At 36.5% G+C, this 20,771-nt stretch overlaps 1 protein-coding gene across 50 annotated transcripts in view; it reads right to left on the bottom strand.

The window, feature by feature from the left end:
• The window catches only part of LOC136844994 (zinc finger and BTB domain-containing protein 14-like), a 256,025-nt gene that overhangs the window by 224,695 nt on the left and 10,559 nt on the right, over nt 1-20,771 (bottom strand). For 2 of the 50 annotated variants that reach the window (XM_067114507.1, XM_067114509.1), the window contains exon 6: nt 6,195-6,888. The exons of 47 other annotated variants lie outside the window; for them this stretch is intronic. In XM_067114507.1, the coding sequence (XP_066970608.1) occupies nt 6,439-6,888 (450 nt within the window). In that variant the 3' untranslated portion in view covers nt 6,195-6,438. Of the gene's footprint in view, nt 1-1,992; nt 3,167-6,194; nt 6,889-20,771 lie in introns of those variants that run through there. One more of the 50 variants, XM_067114522.1, reaches the window with a different exon arrangement.

Raw genomic sequence — 20,771 nt, 5'->3', positions numbered from 1 at the left:
GTCTTAATGAACATACAGGCCGAGAGACTGCTCAGCAGAATAATAATAATAATAATAATAATAAAAAAAAAAAATCAAGGTAACCAAGTCAAAATATGGAATGCTTTATTACAACAACCTATACTCTGGGTTATCTGATTGCTGCACTGAGAACATTACAGTAAACTCCCTGCAAACAGCAAAAATCCGCGAATACTTAAAACCCCTCTAAAAACACTTAGAACTGCATATTTTGATAAAAAAAAAAATAAAAAAATAAAAAAAATAAAATAAAAATAAAAACTTATACCTGAGTACTTTGATAGTTTTATCACAAAAATTGCATTTAGTCATGAAAATGATATGAAAATACAGTAATTAGTGAATATTTCTCTGAAAAATACCGCGGATAGGCAAATTTTCTGCAAATAATATGTATATATGTTCCACAGAGAAATCCGCGAATCAGTGAGTCCGCGAATACGGGGGGTTTACTCTAGTTTCATTTGCTCCCTCAATACAAAGAAAAAGGGGCAAACGTTCTCCTTGGTATGAACTAATGTGAGTTGCCATGTCTGTTCCTCTGATGGATGTATAAGGATAGAAGCAGCAGCTGTGAATCTCTTGGGAGCTGCCACCTAATGTCTTCTTTCCTCTGCACCATGAATGCCAGAGATAAGGTATGACACTTATCTTTGCTGGATCCTAGTACACTTGAAATAAAGACATGGCGTAAAAGAAGTCCTATTGCATAGGCCCCACAATAATAATTCAAGTCGGTTTATTTTATGCAAGTACAGGCAGGTTATCGGCGATCTGGTTTTACGGCACTTGCCTAGCGACGAAAACCGGATTTTCGACACCCATTCCTGATCGCCGGTTATCGGTGCCGATAACCAGGAATCAGTGCTATTACCAGTGATTTTCGGTTATTGTCACGCTGTCGGGAACGGAACCTTGCCGATAACTGGGGACTGCCTGTGCACACTTGCTTATGCGCACCTCTGGATTTCCGAAACCCTGCCGATAACTGGGGACTGCCTGTACATACTGGCTTATATGCACCTCTGGATTTCTTCCCAACAGAGAAAACAAAGTTTTATAATAGAAAAGGGAATGGAATCATTTACCTTCACCACTGCTTTCTCGTTACAAGCAGAAATGCTTCATTGGCATCATTGATTATCGAACAAACCTTAAAAAAATAAATAAAAAAAAAAAAAAAAAAAAAAACACACACACACACACAGTATTGGAGCCAACCATTAGTCACAATTTGTTTCCTCCAAATACTTCACCGCTTTTACTGAAAGCACCAAGATAGTGCAAAGATCCTCACTTTTGTCCTTAAACAACAAAGTTAAGCATCAGGTGACGAAATATAAAAGTAAAAAACAAGTCACTGCCAGAATGCAACAAGTACTGACTGTCAAGGAGAATGCTACAAAACTCAGTCTGCCAACCCATATCATGGAGAGCCCCAAGAAAACTTAAAATAGAGCTCAACTAATAGAAAAGAATATGGAGATGACAAAAATATAATATATGAAAGACTATGCTCAATTCCAGAGTAGCTAGTTAATACATTTAGCAATAACCAGCATTCCTGACATTTACAATAACCAGCAAACATTGACTGAACCTAACTATTTAAGAGCCATGGTGACACAAACTGCTTGTGTACACAAAATAAGATTGACACTATTAAAAATGGTTAAAATCCAGTGAAATATTTCAATTTTGTTCCTTTAACAGACTTATATTAGGTATCGCAGATGAAAGAATCTAGACTGAATACGAAAAAGCATTCACCATATTGATAATTTGCAATGCTTTCACGTCAAACTTCGTAAAGCACTGAAAATGTTAAACATTTAACATCTTCAAAGGGTAAAAACAAAACAGAACTACTCATCAACATTTATAAATTCTTACTTCTATACTGAAAAATACTGCACGCGGATACCTTATAAGAAGGACAAGTGAGCCACCGATTCAATAAAAACAAAAACCATTTGTTGAAAAGGCTTTTATTGTATAAACACACTGTAAATCACAATGTTACAATGAGGTCTAAGCCAACAAAGAGAATGAATGCAATGGCTAAAATGGTATTTCTCAAACAGCGTACCTTAAATTCTTGCAAACACTTACATGATTCCAGCAATTCATGAGGTCCCTTGTAAAGTCTCACCTCTTGGCACATGGCATTCCACTTTCCATGTACAGGCAGTCCCCGGTTTATGACGGGTCCGGCTTACAGTGCTTTCCAAATATATTCATCAGAATTTCCTCGTTTACGACGCATGTTCCGGGGTTACGATGCTGATCCAAAGGAAGAAATTTGGATCCACAACGGCAGAATAATCAAAATTTGGAGGTTTTTTTGGATGAAAAACTCAATAAATATGCAGTTTACATCATTTTCAATACACCAAAAGCACTAAAAGTAAGGTTTTCTTTGGATTTTTGGGTTTAACGACGATTTTCGGTTTACGACGCGGCATAAGAATGGAACCCCCGTCATAAACCGGGGACTGCCTGTATTCATATATTCAACCTTCAATACACTGAAGGGTAAAATTTCCTGTTAAGTCTATTAAAATATGACACTGATTTTCAAAACTGAACTTTGTTCTAGCACTAGACAACATTAGCAATCTACTCACTATATTATAGTACATTATTATTAAATTCTTAATGCCCTCCTATTACACATTAGGTGTGTATGACTAGACATTCTGTTCAACAAAACACACCTACTTTAGTTAATCAAAGGATAATGATATGATATACAATGAGAAGTAAAATATCCTAAACTTTCAGCACTTTAAGCTGAGAGTAATCCTTCACTCTCTGCTTCGTGGTGAGTCTGTATGTGCCTCCGAAGGGTTGTAATTTTGGTCGAACGATAGGAACAATAATTACAAGCATGTTTTTCACCCGTGTGAATACGTATGTGGGATTTCAAATTGTTCTCCTGAGTTGCCTTGTAAGGGCAGTGGGGACATTCGTACGGTCGCTCTCCTGTATGAACACGAACGTGATTTTTGAGATTTGTCGTCTTGTTCGAAGAGTAGTTACAGTAAGGGCAATGATGAAGCTTCCCCACAGCTGAAAAAGTCTTCTTCGGTATTAAATCCCCAATGTTCTTGCTCGTCTTCTGCACATCAATGTTCGCCACCATCTGTAGAGGATGCTTATTTTTACTTTGGGCTCTTACCATAAGACTAACTTCACTGTGACTTACATCTACTAAACTTACAAGTGCACCAATTGGCACATGCATCCGATATTCAAAACATAAATACTCTTACAGCTGTCATTTTCTTTTTTGCCATAGTCTTGCCAATTTTATTTAAATCTACCTAATCTTTCCTAAACTTCCCTAGATTTCCTGATTTTCAAACAAAAGTGTACCCTAACTTTTTTCATTAGACAAAGTCCAATTTAACAGTACTGTATAACACTAACGTGAAGAAAATCTGATGTCAAACAAAACACAATATTTTAGAAATAAACATATTTAATGTTTTATTTTCATATACCAACAAGAGGAAGTAAGGTACACTTCCCTTACTGAACCCATATATGAAACTGCTGAACCGCATTCATGAAATCTCAAGAGATCTGGTTTTATTACTAGAAAAGCCCTCAGCTTCAAATGGTTACAGTAGTAGCACTGCAACTACCAAAGTAATTTCCTTCATCACATAATATTGTTTTTATGATCCAGTACTGTCCAATGCAACGAGATCATAAAATATTTTCTGTAAGGGATTAAGTTTTCAAGGGGCAAAATGTTCATTTATAGGTTATTCTTTGCCTAACGCAAATCTTCCAAGAAGAATTGCATTCTTCAACTTCTAGAACATCCCATCATTCAGAAAGAGTAGGACTGATATGAAGTCAACATTCTTGTCAAGGTAAAGGGCCTCCTAGGATGGAACGAAGAGAAACTTCTCTCTATGCTAGCACGGATACCCAACTCTTGACATACACTGAAGGCCATGCAGTACTGATACTAATACTTTAAAAACAGTACGCAAGTGAGGATTTTGTCTGCGCCCTGATGCTCCATCAGAATAAGGCAAAGATGATAACCTGAATCCACTAGCTCTCCATCCACCAACGATTGAGGTCGACAACATCCCACTGTCTAGTGTCTCAGGACTTCTGTAAAACTGTGGAATAGTCTTCCTAGCAGTGATAAGGGCACTGATGCTGCCAAGTTTAGAGAATAATTCTACCTTAAAGAGCCATGTACCATTGCTTTAACTTTCCTTACCCTTCTGATAAAATTTGTATGCATTCATATACTGCGCATACTTGCATATCACTCAATCCATAAAAATTCCGTCTCCAAGCAATGATTTTACTATACATATTATGTGTTATGCAAGTTCTGTTTTTGTTGAATCCAGCCTTGCATAATTTTCTGTCTATCTTGATTTACTGCATCCAAAAATACTGGGAAACCATGTACTTTTACCTTATAGGTAACAACCAACTAACAGTAAGAAAAAACTATGAACTCCTTTCCTTTTCTTTTCTATTTGTTGTTACCTGCCTGTCGCTACATAACTGTAATGTAACTGCTGTATAATCTGGCCATTAAAGCTGCATAACAGATGTCAGCGGATTAGATTTAATACCTGATCATAGCTTCAGTTAGTAAAATATAAATATTCACTCCTTTTCACAACAAAGGAGAAAAGACAGTAAATTTACAAAAAAAAAAAACCCTTAGGCTTCAAGTTAAAATGCAGCGGATGAAATGAACAATAAACACGGTGTTAAAACTCTACAGAACAGGAGAAAGCAGTCTGAAAGTGGTAAAAGCACAAGGAGAAATTAAAGAAAATGCTACACAGTATTATCAATATGCAGACTGGGAATGTAGATGTAAGAGGGTCTAGTTAAATAAAAAATGGAAACTGGGTGTCTGCAACTACAACACTCACTTAAAAGTACAGCGCTTTTAATGTTTTTCTCTCTTTAATCATCCATATATTCATCCAGATTATGCACATTTGCTTGTCCAGGACAAAATTTTAATGAAACAGTAATGCGAACATGCATACATGACCAAAAACTACCACTTCAATATTCGCAAGTCAGTTGGCATGCTTACTAGTTTTCAGTATAGAGAGTAGACAGTTCGTATATTGGTAATAACAACACATACATGTATTGTTATTTCTTTAAAGTGTTTAATGCTCACCATTACTTTTATTTTCTAGTTATTAATGTCATAGTTTATCATGGCATTTTATATTACATATATAAACAATCGCGATGTATGAATCTCAACCTAAATGTTCTGATGCAAAATATAGCGTAGCCTATTTTTTGCACTGCAAGTTAAACGTGGCCCACCAATCACTCAGACATACATTTTATATTTTAAATTGTAATCCCCTGAAACTATGCTAAAAATAAAGTCTCAAAAAACCAAATGATACAGTCCATAAGTATATAAAGTACCATTCTCTCTTGGTCCATATATTTTTGTTAATTAATGTACCCATGCCACAAAAAATGACAGTAGTATACCAAATGGTCAAAACAGCAAATTGCAACTCTACAGATTAGACAGCCCTTTTCTAAGCAACCCTCTCTCCCAAGATATAATTTCTGCTGTTGCCCCCATCTATACTACCACCCTCTAAACTTTCTGGAAGCAACTTTTTACCCATATTACTATGTCATCAATACATCCCATACAATCATCTTGCCCAACAACTGGGTTGAAAAGTAGGATGGTCCAAAAAGCACGCACGCGCGCGCGCACACACACAGAGAGAGAGAGAGAGAGAGAGAGAGAGAGAGAGAGAGAGAGAGAGAGAGAGAGAGAGAGAGAGAGAGAGAGAGAGAATACACACAAAATTAAAAGTTCAAGAAATTGAAAAATTTGACAAACTTACTTGATGACAGCCCTAAACTGTATTTCAATGGTTAGCCTTGTACTGTTAGCATAATGTTTTGGAGCTAGTCTTGTGTGGTAACCTATAATATGTGTGAAGATTTGATTAAGTCCAATTCATAAGCAAGAAAAAATGGTATAATGAGCTTCATGAAATGCCATAGCCCCAGAGTGGTTAACCTGCCACATCTACTTTCAGAACCTTCCTTCCACAGTTTCCCCACAGATCCCTCACTCGAAGAAACTCTACATGCTTACAGGAAAAAGCCTTGAATATAAACAAAATATCTATACTTTTGAAAGTTTATTCAATCAAAATTACAAGACTTGCATTGCACGAAAATGCCATTAAATGCACAAGAACATTAATTGCTAATCTGCTATTATTTATATGTAACAAGTCATTGCACATACAAAAATTAATTAAAAACAGATTCACAATTCCAGACAATCATTATGAATCTCGGAATAAAATTTTTCTTGATAAATACTGACATATGTACACTGTGAAGCTGTAGGTGCAGAGCACCTGGCTAAAAACTGAACAAATCTTTTTCATTGGGGAATCGTCCATGTTTCAGCATGTGAGTCTTGAGAGCATCCTTCCTTGATGAGCGGTAGCAACAGATTGAACAGCCGTAAGGCTTTTCTCCAGTGTGGGTGCGCAAGTGCATAGTTAGATTTGTTCTTTGATTGGCCCGGTAAGGGCAATGGGGGCAAGAAAAAGGCTTCTCTCCTGTATGGGTTCGCATGTGGTTGATCAGGTTAGTGGTAAAATTTGTGGTATAATTACAAAACTGACAGTGATGCATCTTCATGGACGAAGTTAAGCTTTTTGACGGATGGGGGGCGCCACGCAAACTCTCGGACCTCTTAGGGTAGCTGGAAGACTCTACGATTCGCTGTGGCAGCAGAGCAGAGCTCACACAACCAACTGGGCCTCCTCTCTTGCCTGGCACCTGAGTCTCTCTGCCCAACTCCACCTGTAGGGGACGATGCCCATCATTCTCACTTTCATAACAGCTACAAGGACATACAAGATGTAGAATATTACCAAGTTCTTAAAATATTCAAATAGTACCCCTAAAATTCAATCTTATCACACGATAAACTGTTGACTCTTCAGCAAACGGTCAAGTTACATCATGTCATACCCCAAAAATTATGAACCAAAATAAACATCCTGAACAAAGTTCACATAATACTTTGACAAACAAGTGAATGTTTTGGCTAGCAATCCACTCAGTCTTTTTAATTATATATATGTGGAGTACCAGTTAAAAAATAAAATCCTATTTTGTACATTATTGTGAGAAATCTTTATCAAGTGTATGTAACAATGTAAGTTCGAAGTGATTCTTTGACCCTTTTCAAGTAATAATGTAAGACTAGGATAGTCTGTGTAGTTCTAATCATATCTGTTGCCTATCAATGAATACAATTACTCCCATTTTAACAGCCCAATGAAAGAAAATCTTTGTCATTAAATATGAAATTTCCAAATACAGAAACTCATCAAAGGGATATCACAAACAAAACTTTATGTACTCCATCAGAAAAAAAATATGTACTGTGCTCTAAAAATTTAACCAGACTCCAAGAGTATTTTCAGTATAAAGTAGTAATACAAGCACACCATTCACTACAGTAAAACTTGCCAAAATAAAACAGCCTCTACCTTGCATCGCTTTCATCACTTTGATGTCAGTGTTACCCTTTGATTAAAAGTGAAATGACTGAAGCAAATTTTCCTATCTTGTGCACATTCTGCCTATGTCCCCATCTAGTCAAGGTCCTCCATGATCCTTTTTCTGTAACTTCCTGGCCTCCCTACTGCTGGTCTTGTTTACGACTACTTTTATAACCGTTCCTCAACTATTTTCCAGCTAGTGGACACAACACCATATGTAATATGATCTTCATTCTGAGCTCTGACCATGCATCTTTGCATTCAGTTGCCACGCTTCAACATAACCACTGCTCATGTCAGTGCTTATGGGCCAACATCACATACCGACTGCACTATAAAAATGTTCACACATACTAATGGGATGCTTCAATTTAAGAGTAGTCTAACCGATCTCTTTCCATTTTTTTTCAGGCTGTTGCTACTTTATTTTTTCTACTCTTACTGCTCTCCCATTGCCTACTTCAAAAGCCAGCGCTTCCAAGGTAACAGGATGTTCTGCCATTTCTAAGGCCCGCCCTCTTTTTCATTCCATGTTGCTGCTCTGATACATCTCGGGCATAAAAAACCTTTTTAATCTGTTGATAACCTGCCATCTTTATCATCTCCTGTGACACCATCTTTCCTACAGCATTACTTTCTGGTTAAATAAGCTAAATTTTGCTCAAGGTGATTTTCAACTTTTTCCCATGTCACATTCTTTCAGCCTTAAATACCTCCATGATCTCTCTTCCTTTGATTCTATTATTTAAAAGCACTTCCCTTTCTACTATGAATTCAAGGCTGATCCTTGATTAACAACAGAATTTATCACACGTTCTCCTGATAACCTCTAACTGTCATAACTCTAGATTCTACCTTTCATCAAAAGATAATTCTACCTTCCCAAACCAAAAATTTTTACAGGTATCCAAAGGCAATATCTACTTGATCTTACTAACAATCAACTACAGCACAAGGTAACTATTATAGTTTCCAGCGTGTACCTGATAACCTAAACATCCAGTAGTCCACCAATCTCCATTAGGTACAACTGCATGTAAAACTCATACAGATACTGACTTATAATGAGTAAATAACTCCAATGTTAATGTAAAAGAATGTACCAATTTATCTTGTCCATAGACTTTTCTCACCACAAGGCAGTTAGGTGAAATTGCAAGCATCCCTTCACTAGATTCACCTCACAGTAAATTGCCTGACTAATATATGGGAGTAATGCCTTCAGTATGTCTAAGAACAGCACAACATAAGCAGGAGCAACTGTTTTTCAATATAGTTCCTTCTCCACTGTACTTCTCTTCTTTTTCGTCCCAATTAGCTGTTCAACTTCTCACTTGAGAAAAATGACAATTTTTTTATTAATTTGTATTTTTCATAGCTAACAAACCTATGGTCTTAACATAAGGATAAATCTTCTAGTGCCAGCTGGAAACTGGTAAAAAACATAATATTGTATAACAAGGTACTGGTGGCAATGGGGTTCAGCCAATCAGATGAGAGAGGAATCATCTGCCAACCTCCCTTAAACCGAGAGCGCTGTGATGCATCCAGTTTCTTCCAGCCAAGGGAATCCATTTGAGGGGTGGCAAGAGGTCGGCAATACACATTAAGACCGTACGTTTGTTAGCTATGAAAAATACGAATTAATTTTAAACGTCACTTGTTGATACGAGGAAATAACCTAGGTCTTAACATAAGGATAGACTCACTTTTAGTGAGAGGAAAGGAAAGTCCTGAACTAACTGGAGGTTCAGCACACCTGGTCTCACTTCCTGGTTAGGCTAAAGCAGAGGAAGGAGATGTATGCCTCTGACTTGTCAGATAATAGTTTATCAAACGGTCAGACTACTGGGGTAATACACAATGGAGGAACATCGTATAAGTGGAAGTCAAAGAGCTATATGTTCCCTGTTAGAGAGAGGAAGGACTAGCTTCTGTAAGGAAATATTTGTGTATGAATAAACTTTCTCAAACAGAATGACCACTCACTGACCTGTATCTGACCAGTTCCAGCTCATGATGGATCAATCTTCCTACTACCCACAGGTAGAGAAAGGAAAAAGACAAGTCATCTCATTCACTCTCACTTTCATACCATCACGTTAGGTAAGATACAAACCGTCCCACTAGGGGCACTGGATGAGCTATACAACTTGCTGAGCAGCCACCACCAGACCCAAGGAAAAAGTCTCCAAGAATCTGTGGGCAACATCCCGTAGATCAATGGCTGTGAGGTGTGGTTTGACAAAGCCAAGCACAGTACCAGCCTTCAAAATCCTATGAAAAGATAAGTTCTCTTTAAAAGCTAATGAGTCTAAATTCCAAACATCATGTGCTCTTGCATGCACTGTGTTAGAATCTGAGGCTGTAGAAGAGCTATAAGCACGTCTAATAACCTCACGGATCCAGAAGATGGTATTCTTGGACACTTCTTTCTTGATCCAGACTGTTTGCATTAATTTTTCAACACCTCGGCCTGAGGAGACAAGTCCTTTCTTGGTAACCACGCAATGCCCTGACAGGACATAAGAGCAATTCGTCTGGTCATATAAACAAAATCTCCAAGGAAGAAATGAAAAATGATTCAAACTGTCATCATAAACCAAAGGATTTTGAGTCTTAGCTACAAAGTTTGGGACAAATGTGAAGCTGTAGCTAGTAAGAGGACCATTTCAAAGGTCATATCTCTGTCAGATGATTGTCATAACAGGTCATACGGGGCTCAAGTAAGACTGCTTAGCACCAGTCAGGTCCCACCTAGGAGGCTAAGTTCTAAAGGAGAACAAGGCTGCTCAAAGCTTTTGAATAGCATTGAGATTACCCATGAGGAAGACAAGTCTACATCTTTTAGGTGCAGAACCAAGCCCAAAGCAGTCCTATAGCCTTTGATGGCAGACAACAAGAGATGTTTTTCCCTCCGGAGAAAAACTAGGAAATCTGCTATTCTTGTTATTACGTTCTCCAATACTATCAGCTGCTGTTCTAGACATGCAGAAAGAGCCCGTGATGGGGCTAACCTAAAAATCTATAAGTGATACTCAGTGGTCAGGTAAAACTAACCCTACGTAATTAAAATTGAAGTTCCCACAATTATATTAATTATCATCCCATTAACCTATTGTCATGTCAGATATGATTTATTGGCAGTCCCTGGTTGACGATGGGGGTTCCATTCTAGCTCCATGGCGTAAACCGGGACATCATCGAAAATCGTAAGAAAACCTCACTTTTAATCCTTTGGGCGTCTTGGAAACGACATAGCCTACATTTTTCATCAAAAACCTCCAAATTTTGCCCATTCTGCCATTTAGAAGTCACATTTCTTCCATCGGATTGGCATCGTAACCCTGGAACATGCACTATAATCTGGGAAATAATTTTTGATGAATATATTTGATGAGAGTCATAAACTTGGAATGGTGTAAGCCAAGTCTGGCATCACCCAGGGAACACCTGTATTACAATTCTGACTTTTCTTTGCATTTCTTTTGTTCTGTATGTTAATGGTATAACCCCAAATAGTTTCTTAATACAACTACATTCAAAACACTTTGAAATATGTCAAGTCTGTGTACTATACAGTTTATTCCAAATATGTCAAATTTTTATTCAACTTGTATTTTCCATTACTAACAAACCTGCGGTCTTAACGTACGGGTAAAATTCCCTAGCGCGAACTGGAGTCTGGTTAAAAATAGTGCAAGGACTTGGTGACAACGGGAGACAGCTACTAGGGGTGTAAGAGGAAGGTGCAGCCCGACCTGACTCACCCCAGCTACGCAGTGGAGTATCAGTTTCCCTGTAACCACCTTTGTAGCAGGCGGCCTTTCTGCCTTTCGAGCCAAGAAGCCAGTTAGGAGTGATTTAGTGTTACCTATGTGTATTTTGCATTTCTAGATACGTTTACTATGCCAGCATATAAAACCAGAGCAATGGTCAGAACACACACACACACATATACACACACAAAAAGTGCTTAGTAAGCATGTACCCAAGTGACACCTATCAAGAGACCCATGTTCAATGCAATTTGATGATGAAGTTGCCTTCAATAATCACTTAGAATAATAATTGAAATCAATTTATGAGCATGTTCATTTATGTAAATCAAGAAGGATGTACATAAAAAGGCCACGAAGACCACTTTATCCCAGGAAGTGTCTAGTCATCAGACTAATAATTAAAAACTACAATGCAGTTGTACTTACAAGCAGGAAAGGATTTGTTACGGAGAGTGATAAAGGATATGAGGTCAACTAGGTCCCAGACATGTCCTAAGGACAGAGAACGATTATCATTCTAAAATAAATTCCATGAAGATCTTGACTACAAAATCTAGTTCCATGATCTTAGGGATCTATGCCATTTTTTCAAAAATATGACTTATGAATCAAGTACTTTAATACAAAAGCAAATCTATGATTCCAGACAGTGGTTGAAGGCTCCACAATTAAAATTACAAAATGTATATTTAATCTAAGAATCACTAAAGCTGGACCTAGTATACAGGAAATTCATGAAACCTATAAAGATGAAGATTAATGACCTCTACCCTTGAGAACTTGGCTTCAATCTCACTGACCTCATATTCCCCATTACCCATCTTTACAAATACCTTCCTGCATAAAAACAACATGATGTACTTTCTAGACCATTAGTTTGATGGCACATAGCAATTCCACCACAAACATGATAATCCTGTTTCTTTTTTTTTAGTGTATGCCATTTTTAGTCGTTACGTATAGAGATGTTAAGTAAAAACCAGATTCCAGATTTCATTCCTGCTATATTGCCTTTTTCCCCAGAATCAATCCCTTCTTGGGGAACCGCATTCTTAAAAAAACTTATATAAGGTATTCATAATATAAACACTTGCCTTTTTAGCTTCAGGGATAATAACACAATTGAGATTCTGATCATTACCTTTATTAGCAACTGAATCAACCTAAAGTAGGATTACAATTCTAAACACACACATGTACCACATATATACATATGCCATGTATGTATATATAATGCTACAAAGAAGTCTAACTAAACTGATTAACTTTTGCAAAGACCTTGATCAAAAATTGTGTCTTATGCACTGTATTACTTTACGGTTTTATTCACCCACATTCAATCTGCACACAGAAGCTTTATGGCAAAAACAATATAGGCAGTAATCTCTGAAAACCTACAGTATTTACACTAGTGTGCAATCGACTTTCATATCAAGAATCACCCCAAAGGAGTGGAAGTCCTTCCACCTCTGTATGAACTACTGTAGATATTAACTGGAAATAGGATTTCTAAAGGCTGATTTCCAAGTTGATCAGATTTGCATGGCTTCATAGCATAACTACACAAATATTGTTCATTCATATACAACTCTTGTAACTACATCCATATACAGTATAATTAACATGTGTAGACAACCTGACAAATCTTCAAAGGAAAAAAATTTGTCAAGCTTTGTCGATCTTTACAGGACATTATATAAGCCCGTAGTGTCAATAATGTAATGAACAAATTTATGAGGGGATATGTGTGTGCTTAAAAAACTAAAGATATGCATCAACAGATACGCAGGTAATTAATTTGTAAATAACTAGCACATATGCATGAACCAACATCCTGAACAACATGCTATTGCAAGTGTTCACAAATTCTGTGATATTAGCATTTTCTTCAAATTCAACCTCAAATCAAAACTGCAGTCTTAAACATACCACTGAAACTAATCAGTGAATAATATAATGATATAAAAAATATTTTTGGAAGAGCCTTTTGGCTCAAAAGGATCAATCACTGCTGTTAAAAACCCTTACGGATCAATCCCGGCTGTTAAAAGCCCTTACAAGGACCAACGCTAACCACTGCCACTGGCCTTAAGGGGTCTTGGCAAAATACTTGGCAAGAAAATCTTCGCCCAATTCTGGGGTGCCAAAATTCCTCATTTCAGTCAGACTTGATTTAAATGCTCTTACCCCAAACGCAGAACTTATACCACAAAGCAAATATGGATTCCCTTGAATACCATTCCTCATGGCTAACAATGTCTCTGAAGACATGCCAACCCTGGGGAATACCATACTCACTTGCTAAAAATAACTGACAAAGCCTACCATGTAACTGTCTTGCCGAGCACCTGAATTACAGACAGCAGGACTGACTGATGGCTGACACGTTTAATAATGATCCTCTTAAAATCAGAGGAAGGCATTATTGCCACTCAAGATTTCTTTCTTACTTCAAACCTAACAAGTTTTCCGCTAATGGTTTTCAAGATTAATCTTTTGGGTGGGTATAAATATTGCCTTTTTGTTGTTAAAGAGATCGTCCATTTTCACCAAGTAAAATACAGACAACATAACGTGTATGCCACTGGCAAATTTCTAACGCCTAGTTTCAACATATGTAATATATAATGATTCATGACCTTTCCAAAAAGTATACTGGTTGCAGACACTGTCATTTATCTTTCGTAAAACATTTAGCTGGTTGACGTCTTAAAATGTTTGACTGCACTCTTCAGCAAAACTACTCCATACGGACAGCTACGAATAGTCAAAACGTCTCATGGGCAAAATCAGCACAAGAACAACAAACACAATATGACACTGCTTAATGTCCGACCAACAAATATACCAGAAGGAAGGTCAGAAAATGTATAACTTAGCCAGACAAGCCTGGATACAGTAGACATGATGTTTGCCTCCAGTATATTGTTACTTCAGTTACATATTACGGGTATATCCTACACCAAATGCAAAATATAACTACAAATGCCATAATCATATAAAATTCGTCAATATCAATAATATAAATTCAATAGTCTACATTATTCAAAGTTTCCATCATTTTCAATTCTGACAAAAATCACATCAACACTACAATATTAGCGACTTTACAATATTGTAGAGTATCATAAAATGAATGTATATGTCCTTACTTCCAAGTCAACACCCTCTATTTCATAGACAAGAGACTAAAAAAAATTAATATAACGAAATAAAATGAGCACCTTTGTACACTACATGATCACAGAAACAACTGTAACAAAGAAAATTCGTAAACATTTGATGACACAGAAGAACAAACTGCGTTGTTTCCAAGTATGAATACGAAACAACCATTACTACTATCTGAAAACATGAGCATAACTTTCATTCACTTGAATCTCAACCACATACTAAATGGATACTAAATGTGCCATAAAAAGTCAATATGAGTACTAAAAACCATCCTGATCATTTTGACTAATTAACATTCAAACTAATGTATCTGAAACCTTCAACTACGTTCATCTTCCCTGCAATACTTTAGATCATGTAGTACTAAATTATCTTGGCCCTATGTATGAGTGAGTAGGACAATTCTGAGTAGTATACTTTAAGGAAAAAGGGAATTGGGAATTCAAACTAAGAAAAATACAATAGACTAATTAAAAGAATTTAAAAACAGAATAAAAAAGGTCTGAAGTTACTAAGATATGCAATGATTTGGACCAGCTAATTTAATCAGCCCATTAAGTCAACATTCTCAGCTCTCGAAGGGTTCAACCACATGATTATATTTTTAATAGTAATTATTTCTTTATTTCTATATTAAATTAAAACACCATAAATATTAGTAAATGTGTGAAGAAGAAAATTAAAACAAAATTTTTTGACTGCTAAGCAGTTGACTAAAGCTAGTCACTATTTCTATGTTCTACGAGATGTCCCTAACCTATCTGAAGTAGATGGTGAATATTTTCCTATTCCAAATCAACCCTATGCATTAAAAAACCTGCTAACACACATATCCTAAAAAGTAAATAGAAGCTTTGTGGTAGACTGAACATAGCAAAGACCTTTAAAAATCAAATAAGATTTTTAAAGATACTGTTAACATCCTATAGCATCTGAACTACTGTCAAACATGTGCCAAAACTTTTGATCCTGAATGAAACAGCAGCGAAAAACTCCATGAACTTACAGCATAGGTGGAAAGCAACACAGCTGGTAAGAAAAAGCGGAGTGCTATCATTACTACTCAAGCAGAGAGCATAAAACACTTCAAATAATATGTTTTATTTTGCTTGACTTGACATGAAATCATTTCAAGTCCATTATCACATATACGGTACGCTTTAGAATGATTGCAGATGAAGCTTCTCTTGGCAACATACTAATTAATTTAAAATTCTCTCATGAGTAACTCACTTTCAAATGTTAAACTTCAATGTGTATAACAAGAGAGTGTCGCATTGAAAGTTAAGTGCATCATACTATGGGCCATAGCCCTGGCACTGCACCAATTAGGCAATTCAGAGCCATAATGAAAGATTGAGAATTGACAGCAATTTAGGAAATAAGGTGTGAAATACAGTATGGAACTTCAGGCCAAATGTTAAAAAAGAGGCTAAAAAACAAGACCCAATAATAATGGCATTCACACACAAAAAAAAAAAAAAAAAAATAAATAAATAAATATGGACTTCCATCAAAAGTGATGCAAAGGATATAGAGTTCAGTTTATATATAACTCTTAAAATCAAAGTTAAAGAACTTTGTGAGTTTCTCCTACAAACTATTCAGCCAATGACACAGGGTTCATGTCCATTATACCAGCCAAAGCTACAAACAGATTCAGGCAAAAGATAACCCAACAGTTCTGTTATCACAGTGCAGCAGAAATGCACTGTGTGAAATCATGCGTGATTGCCAAATGTTCAAAACTTTTGACAATTACAAAATTTTTCACAAAGTGCATTTCTGATTAATTTATGGAATGCAGCGACACAGCCCAAGCACTGGGACCACAAGATCATTCAGTGCTAAATATGATGGAATGGTAGGATGCCATGATATAAAGCAGTAATCATTTACAAAAAATCTTCAAATTTATTCATCTTTCAAGCATTGGCAAAAATCATGACCTCTTGATTATGATTGCAGAAAGTTTTCAGGAGTGAAGATTTAAATGGATTTGAATGTCAAGTTAAATCTTCACTCAAAGAATGAGACAAGTTGTAAAAGTTCATGAATGGCATCTGGCTATCATAAACTTCTTTAGATGAAATGAAAAAATGGCTGGAATTGGAAAACCATCTGTTAATTTCTTTTTTCAGTGATAAATGTTGCATAAAGATAGCAATGCAGAGCATACAACTTGATCCGAAGAAGAGAACAGGAGAGTCACAAGAAGTGCTGCTACACTTTACCTAGCAACAGGCATGCCTCTCAGAACATGTATGTTATGAATTCTACACATTTTTTTATGAAAGTAGGACAGCCTGCAAACAGACCGACTTGAAAGAACTTTAGAGACAAGCCATCTTCAATGATGAGCTTTCCCCCACTGCATTAGCAGCAGCAATGCAGTGGAAATAAGGCATGAAACAGCACAAAACATGAGACTGAATCGCTGACCTGGGAACTGACCACCCACAACAATGGATGAAGTTCAAAACATCAGGATCCTTACTCAAGTCCATATTTCATTGGACAAAGACATGAAAGGGTAGCTCTGTAACCCTCTACTGTCAACACTGTTTACATGAAAAGGAAGTCCACAATCCTTGTCAAATCAAGTGGTATACTGTACATCCTACACAGTGTTGGGATAGCAGCTGCAATGACCACAAAAACTTGCTTGCCTTTGGCAAACTGCATCAGTGTTCATTACACTTTGTGGGTCATGGGCTCAGAGCTAGTCTCACTGTTAGCAGGTTGTGAGAACACTTATTCACCCTTGAACACTTCAAAATTCCAAAAGGAGATTAATTCACATCTACATGGAAAACCATCAAACAAGGAAAACACAAGGCTGCCTAAAGTAAAGCCTTGTAGAAAGACGTATCTTCAAGCCTCCTGTCATGCATAAGAGGACACGAGTAGACACATTTAAATTCTTGTGCGTCTTCAATGCAGCATGATTTACATCCAAAGACACCTAAATATTGATCAATGATGCTAATGACACAACCAGAAGCAGATTATTCTCATGGGGGGTCACTAGTCTCAGTGTTATTCCTGTTAGGCCTCTTCTGAGTGAACAGAAACCACTGACCAACATACCAATCTTTACAGACTGTGTACATCTGCTGAGGAAAGCCCTAAAAGACAGATATAGGAGGTGGAGGTCATTGCTAAGGGAAGACATGAAGGTGTTAAAAGCTCAAGAAGGCAACTCCTTACAAGAGAGTACAGTAAACACCACAGAAACAACCAGCAGTAACACACTTCCCCAGTCATGGAGTAAGTTCCAAAACTCACATATGCAAATATGCACTATTAAAGTTCACAAACTGAAGTATAAATTTCAGTCACAAACACAAACTTAAGTATAAATTTCAGTCACAAACTGACGTATAAATTTCAGAGTTAAACAAAAAACTCAAAACAATACTGTATTCAGAAATACCTTTCTAAGCAATTACCAGTCAAGAGAAAATAAAATAAGCAAAAGAGCATAAACAGAAAACAGACTGTGAAATGAAACACAGCAACTAAGCTACAGAAGAAAACTTTGAAGAGAATGAAAACTAACATATTTAAAGAGAGCAGAGAGAATAGCACCTACAAGAGTGCTAAAGAGAGAGCAAGAGAGAGAGAGAAGAGAGAGAGTGAGAGAGAGAGAGAGAGAGAGAGAGAGAGAGAGAGAGAGAGAGAGAGAGACCTAAACCGGTTTTCTCACCTTGTTATAGCGCTGGTGAGTCATGGCACCATAATGCTAGTTACAGCACTGGAACTTCGGAACATCAGCCGTAACCCAGAACCAACAGGACTACCTTATATAATTAACGGGCTCCACCACTTGAAAAAGTTATGAAACTAATAAACCATACATGACACATTCAGGTGAACAAAAAGAACTTATATTCATACTTTATTCTATCATGTTACCTCATGTTATCATCTTTTGCATTATATCTCCAAATGCAATTTCCTGCCGCCTACTTGCATCTACGTCAGAAGTTATGGCACATGTAAAACAAGTTTTAGCTATATATTTACTCATAAGCAAACCAAACCGACAGAAATTTCCAAACTGGTATCTACAGTGCTCAGTGAACTGGTGTTGAATATCTTGGTAAACTCAAACTCTCATTACTTTTAACAACCTTAAATGATGGAAACTTTGATCAAAATAATTCAGTAACATGAGAAGAGTAGCCATCTTGGGAATGGTTCACATAATATTTATAGTTACAACAAGAACACCCAATGCATATGCCAATTCAGGCAATTCAAACAAGTTCCTTACACCTTACAATATATGCTGAAATCTACCTGGAAAAGAACTCTTCAGTTTAAATAGAGCCACAACAAACAGATGCAAAAGTGAGATTCCATATGTGACCTGTGACTTGGAATCAGGCTGGTTGGTCAAAAATACATCAAGTCTACTTAATTATACTGTAGTAACAGCTGAACAGATTTCTTTTCAAGTTCACTGGTAACTCTGTATTGTGGTAACTTAAAATTTAAATAAATTTCATTCTGGAAGGAACTTTTGCTCAATTAGTACATGATTGAAAAAAGTTATCAAGACCCCTAATCATCACTAAGTATTATCAAACAACACAACAAATAAGTCAAACAATTTGCTCATTCACTACAAGTGCTTACTTTACATTGCTAAAAAAAAAAGAGAGAGAGAGAGAGAGAGAAGAGAGAGAGAGAGAGAGAGAGAGAGAGAGAGAGAGAGAGAGAGAGAGAGACACCTAGAAAAAGAAATCCCATTCTCTCCCTACAGAATAGTTACCCTAACACGCAAAATATTACACAACAATCTCTACTGAATATATAACTGTTTCCCCTAAAACAATCATGGCAACTTCCTATCCAGATCAACGTAAAAGACAAAGCCAAGACCCTCAGACTTGTCCACACGCTACTGCAGTCTCTTAAAACAGTTATAAAACGAAATATGTTACTTTGTGATTTGGTATGTTCTATTTCCCATAACATTCAGTCTATAAAAACAAAATCAGATCAATAAATAACATGGGTAAGTCCATCCAAAGATGAAAACGTTTTATCAGTTGTTACAGTACTAGACAGTTGTCAGTAACTGGTACCTACAACAATGATCCGCATCAGTTGTCTTTTCTTCATATAATCGTCTAAATATGAATTTTCGTATTCCTAACATAATATACTACTAACTTCAACATTTCCTAAGAACCTATTGTACAGAGTACCAACATCCTGGTCATTTATACCAGCTTCAAATGGTCTGTGAAATCAAAACCTTATTTGTTGAAGAAAAGGATACTGCAGCAACTCCCACATCACATGACAAGTTCTGTCCATCCATATAAAACAAATAATGTGGACATACATTACATATCTTCGAAACTCTACTCTGTTGTATAAGGTGTTTTAAGGCATTATATAATTTGGATACACTGGATTGGATTACGAAATTTAAGATAAAAAAGTTAAACACTGAAGCAGCTTAGCCATTCAGCCCTTTTTGTTAATTTTAAAATTCCATAAATAAATCTCCAAGGATAAAGTCTTATTTCTTTTGAAAAGAGCATTCCTACTAAGTTAAATTCCCCTAGAATTTCATTCAAAAGAACTGTCAAGCAAAGAGTTACCCTTTATTCTGTAGTTGACAAGCAAAGAATTACCCCTTCTTCTATAGTTAACAAGCAAAGAATCACACTTTCTTCTATAATTAACAAGCAAAGAATTACTCTTCTTCTATAGTTAGCTAGCAAAGAATTGCCCTTTCTTCTATAGTTAACAAGCAAAGAACTGCCCTTTCTTCTACAGTTAACAAGCAAAGAATTACCCTTTCTTCTAGAGTTAGCAAGCAAAGAATTACCCTTTCTTCTACAGTTAGCAAGCAAAGAATTACCCTTTCTTCTACAGTTAGCAAGCAAAGAATTACCCTTTCTTCTATAGTTAACAAGCAAAGAATTACCCTTTCTTCAATAGCTAAAATGTGTATACAGTACGTCTTCTTTTAAAACGCTGCATGGTTACACTTGTCCAGCAAATGCCCAATACATCACCCTCCTTCCCTCACCATTCTGCACTAAAAAGCTGTGTAAAATACATAAGGACAACAACCATGAAAGTCACATATATGATCTCTCTTCTTTCAGCAAGCATACAAATCCATTTTCGTACCAAAACTGTTAAATTAGTCAACCTTTCTTGCGGGAAATATATTCACATTTCGGAGAAAGCC

This window comes from Macrobrachium rosenbergii, chromosome 13 (assembly GCF_040412425.1).
Source record: "Macrobrachium rosenbergii isolate ZJJX-2024 chromosome 13, ASM4041242v1, whole genome shotgun sequence".
Lineage (NCBI taxonomy): Eukaryota > Metazoa > Arthropoda > Malacostraca > Decapoda > Palaemonidae > Macrobrachium > Macrobrachium rosenbergii.
Note: the sequence above shows the minus strand (reverse complement) of the source record. Positions and strands in the feature narration are given on the sequence as shown.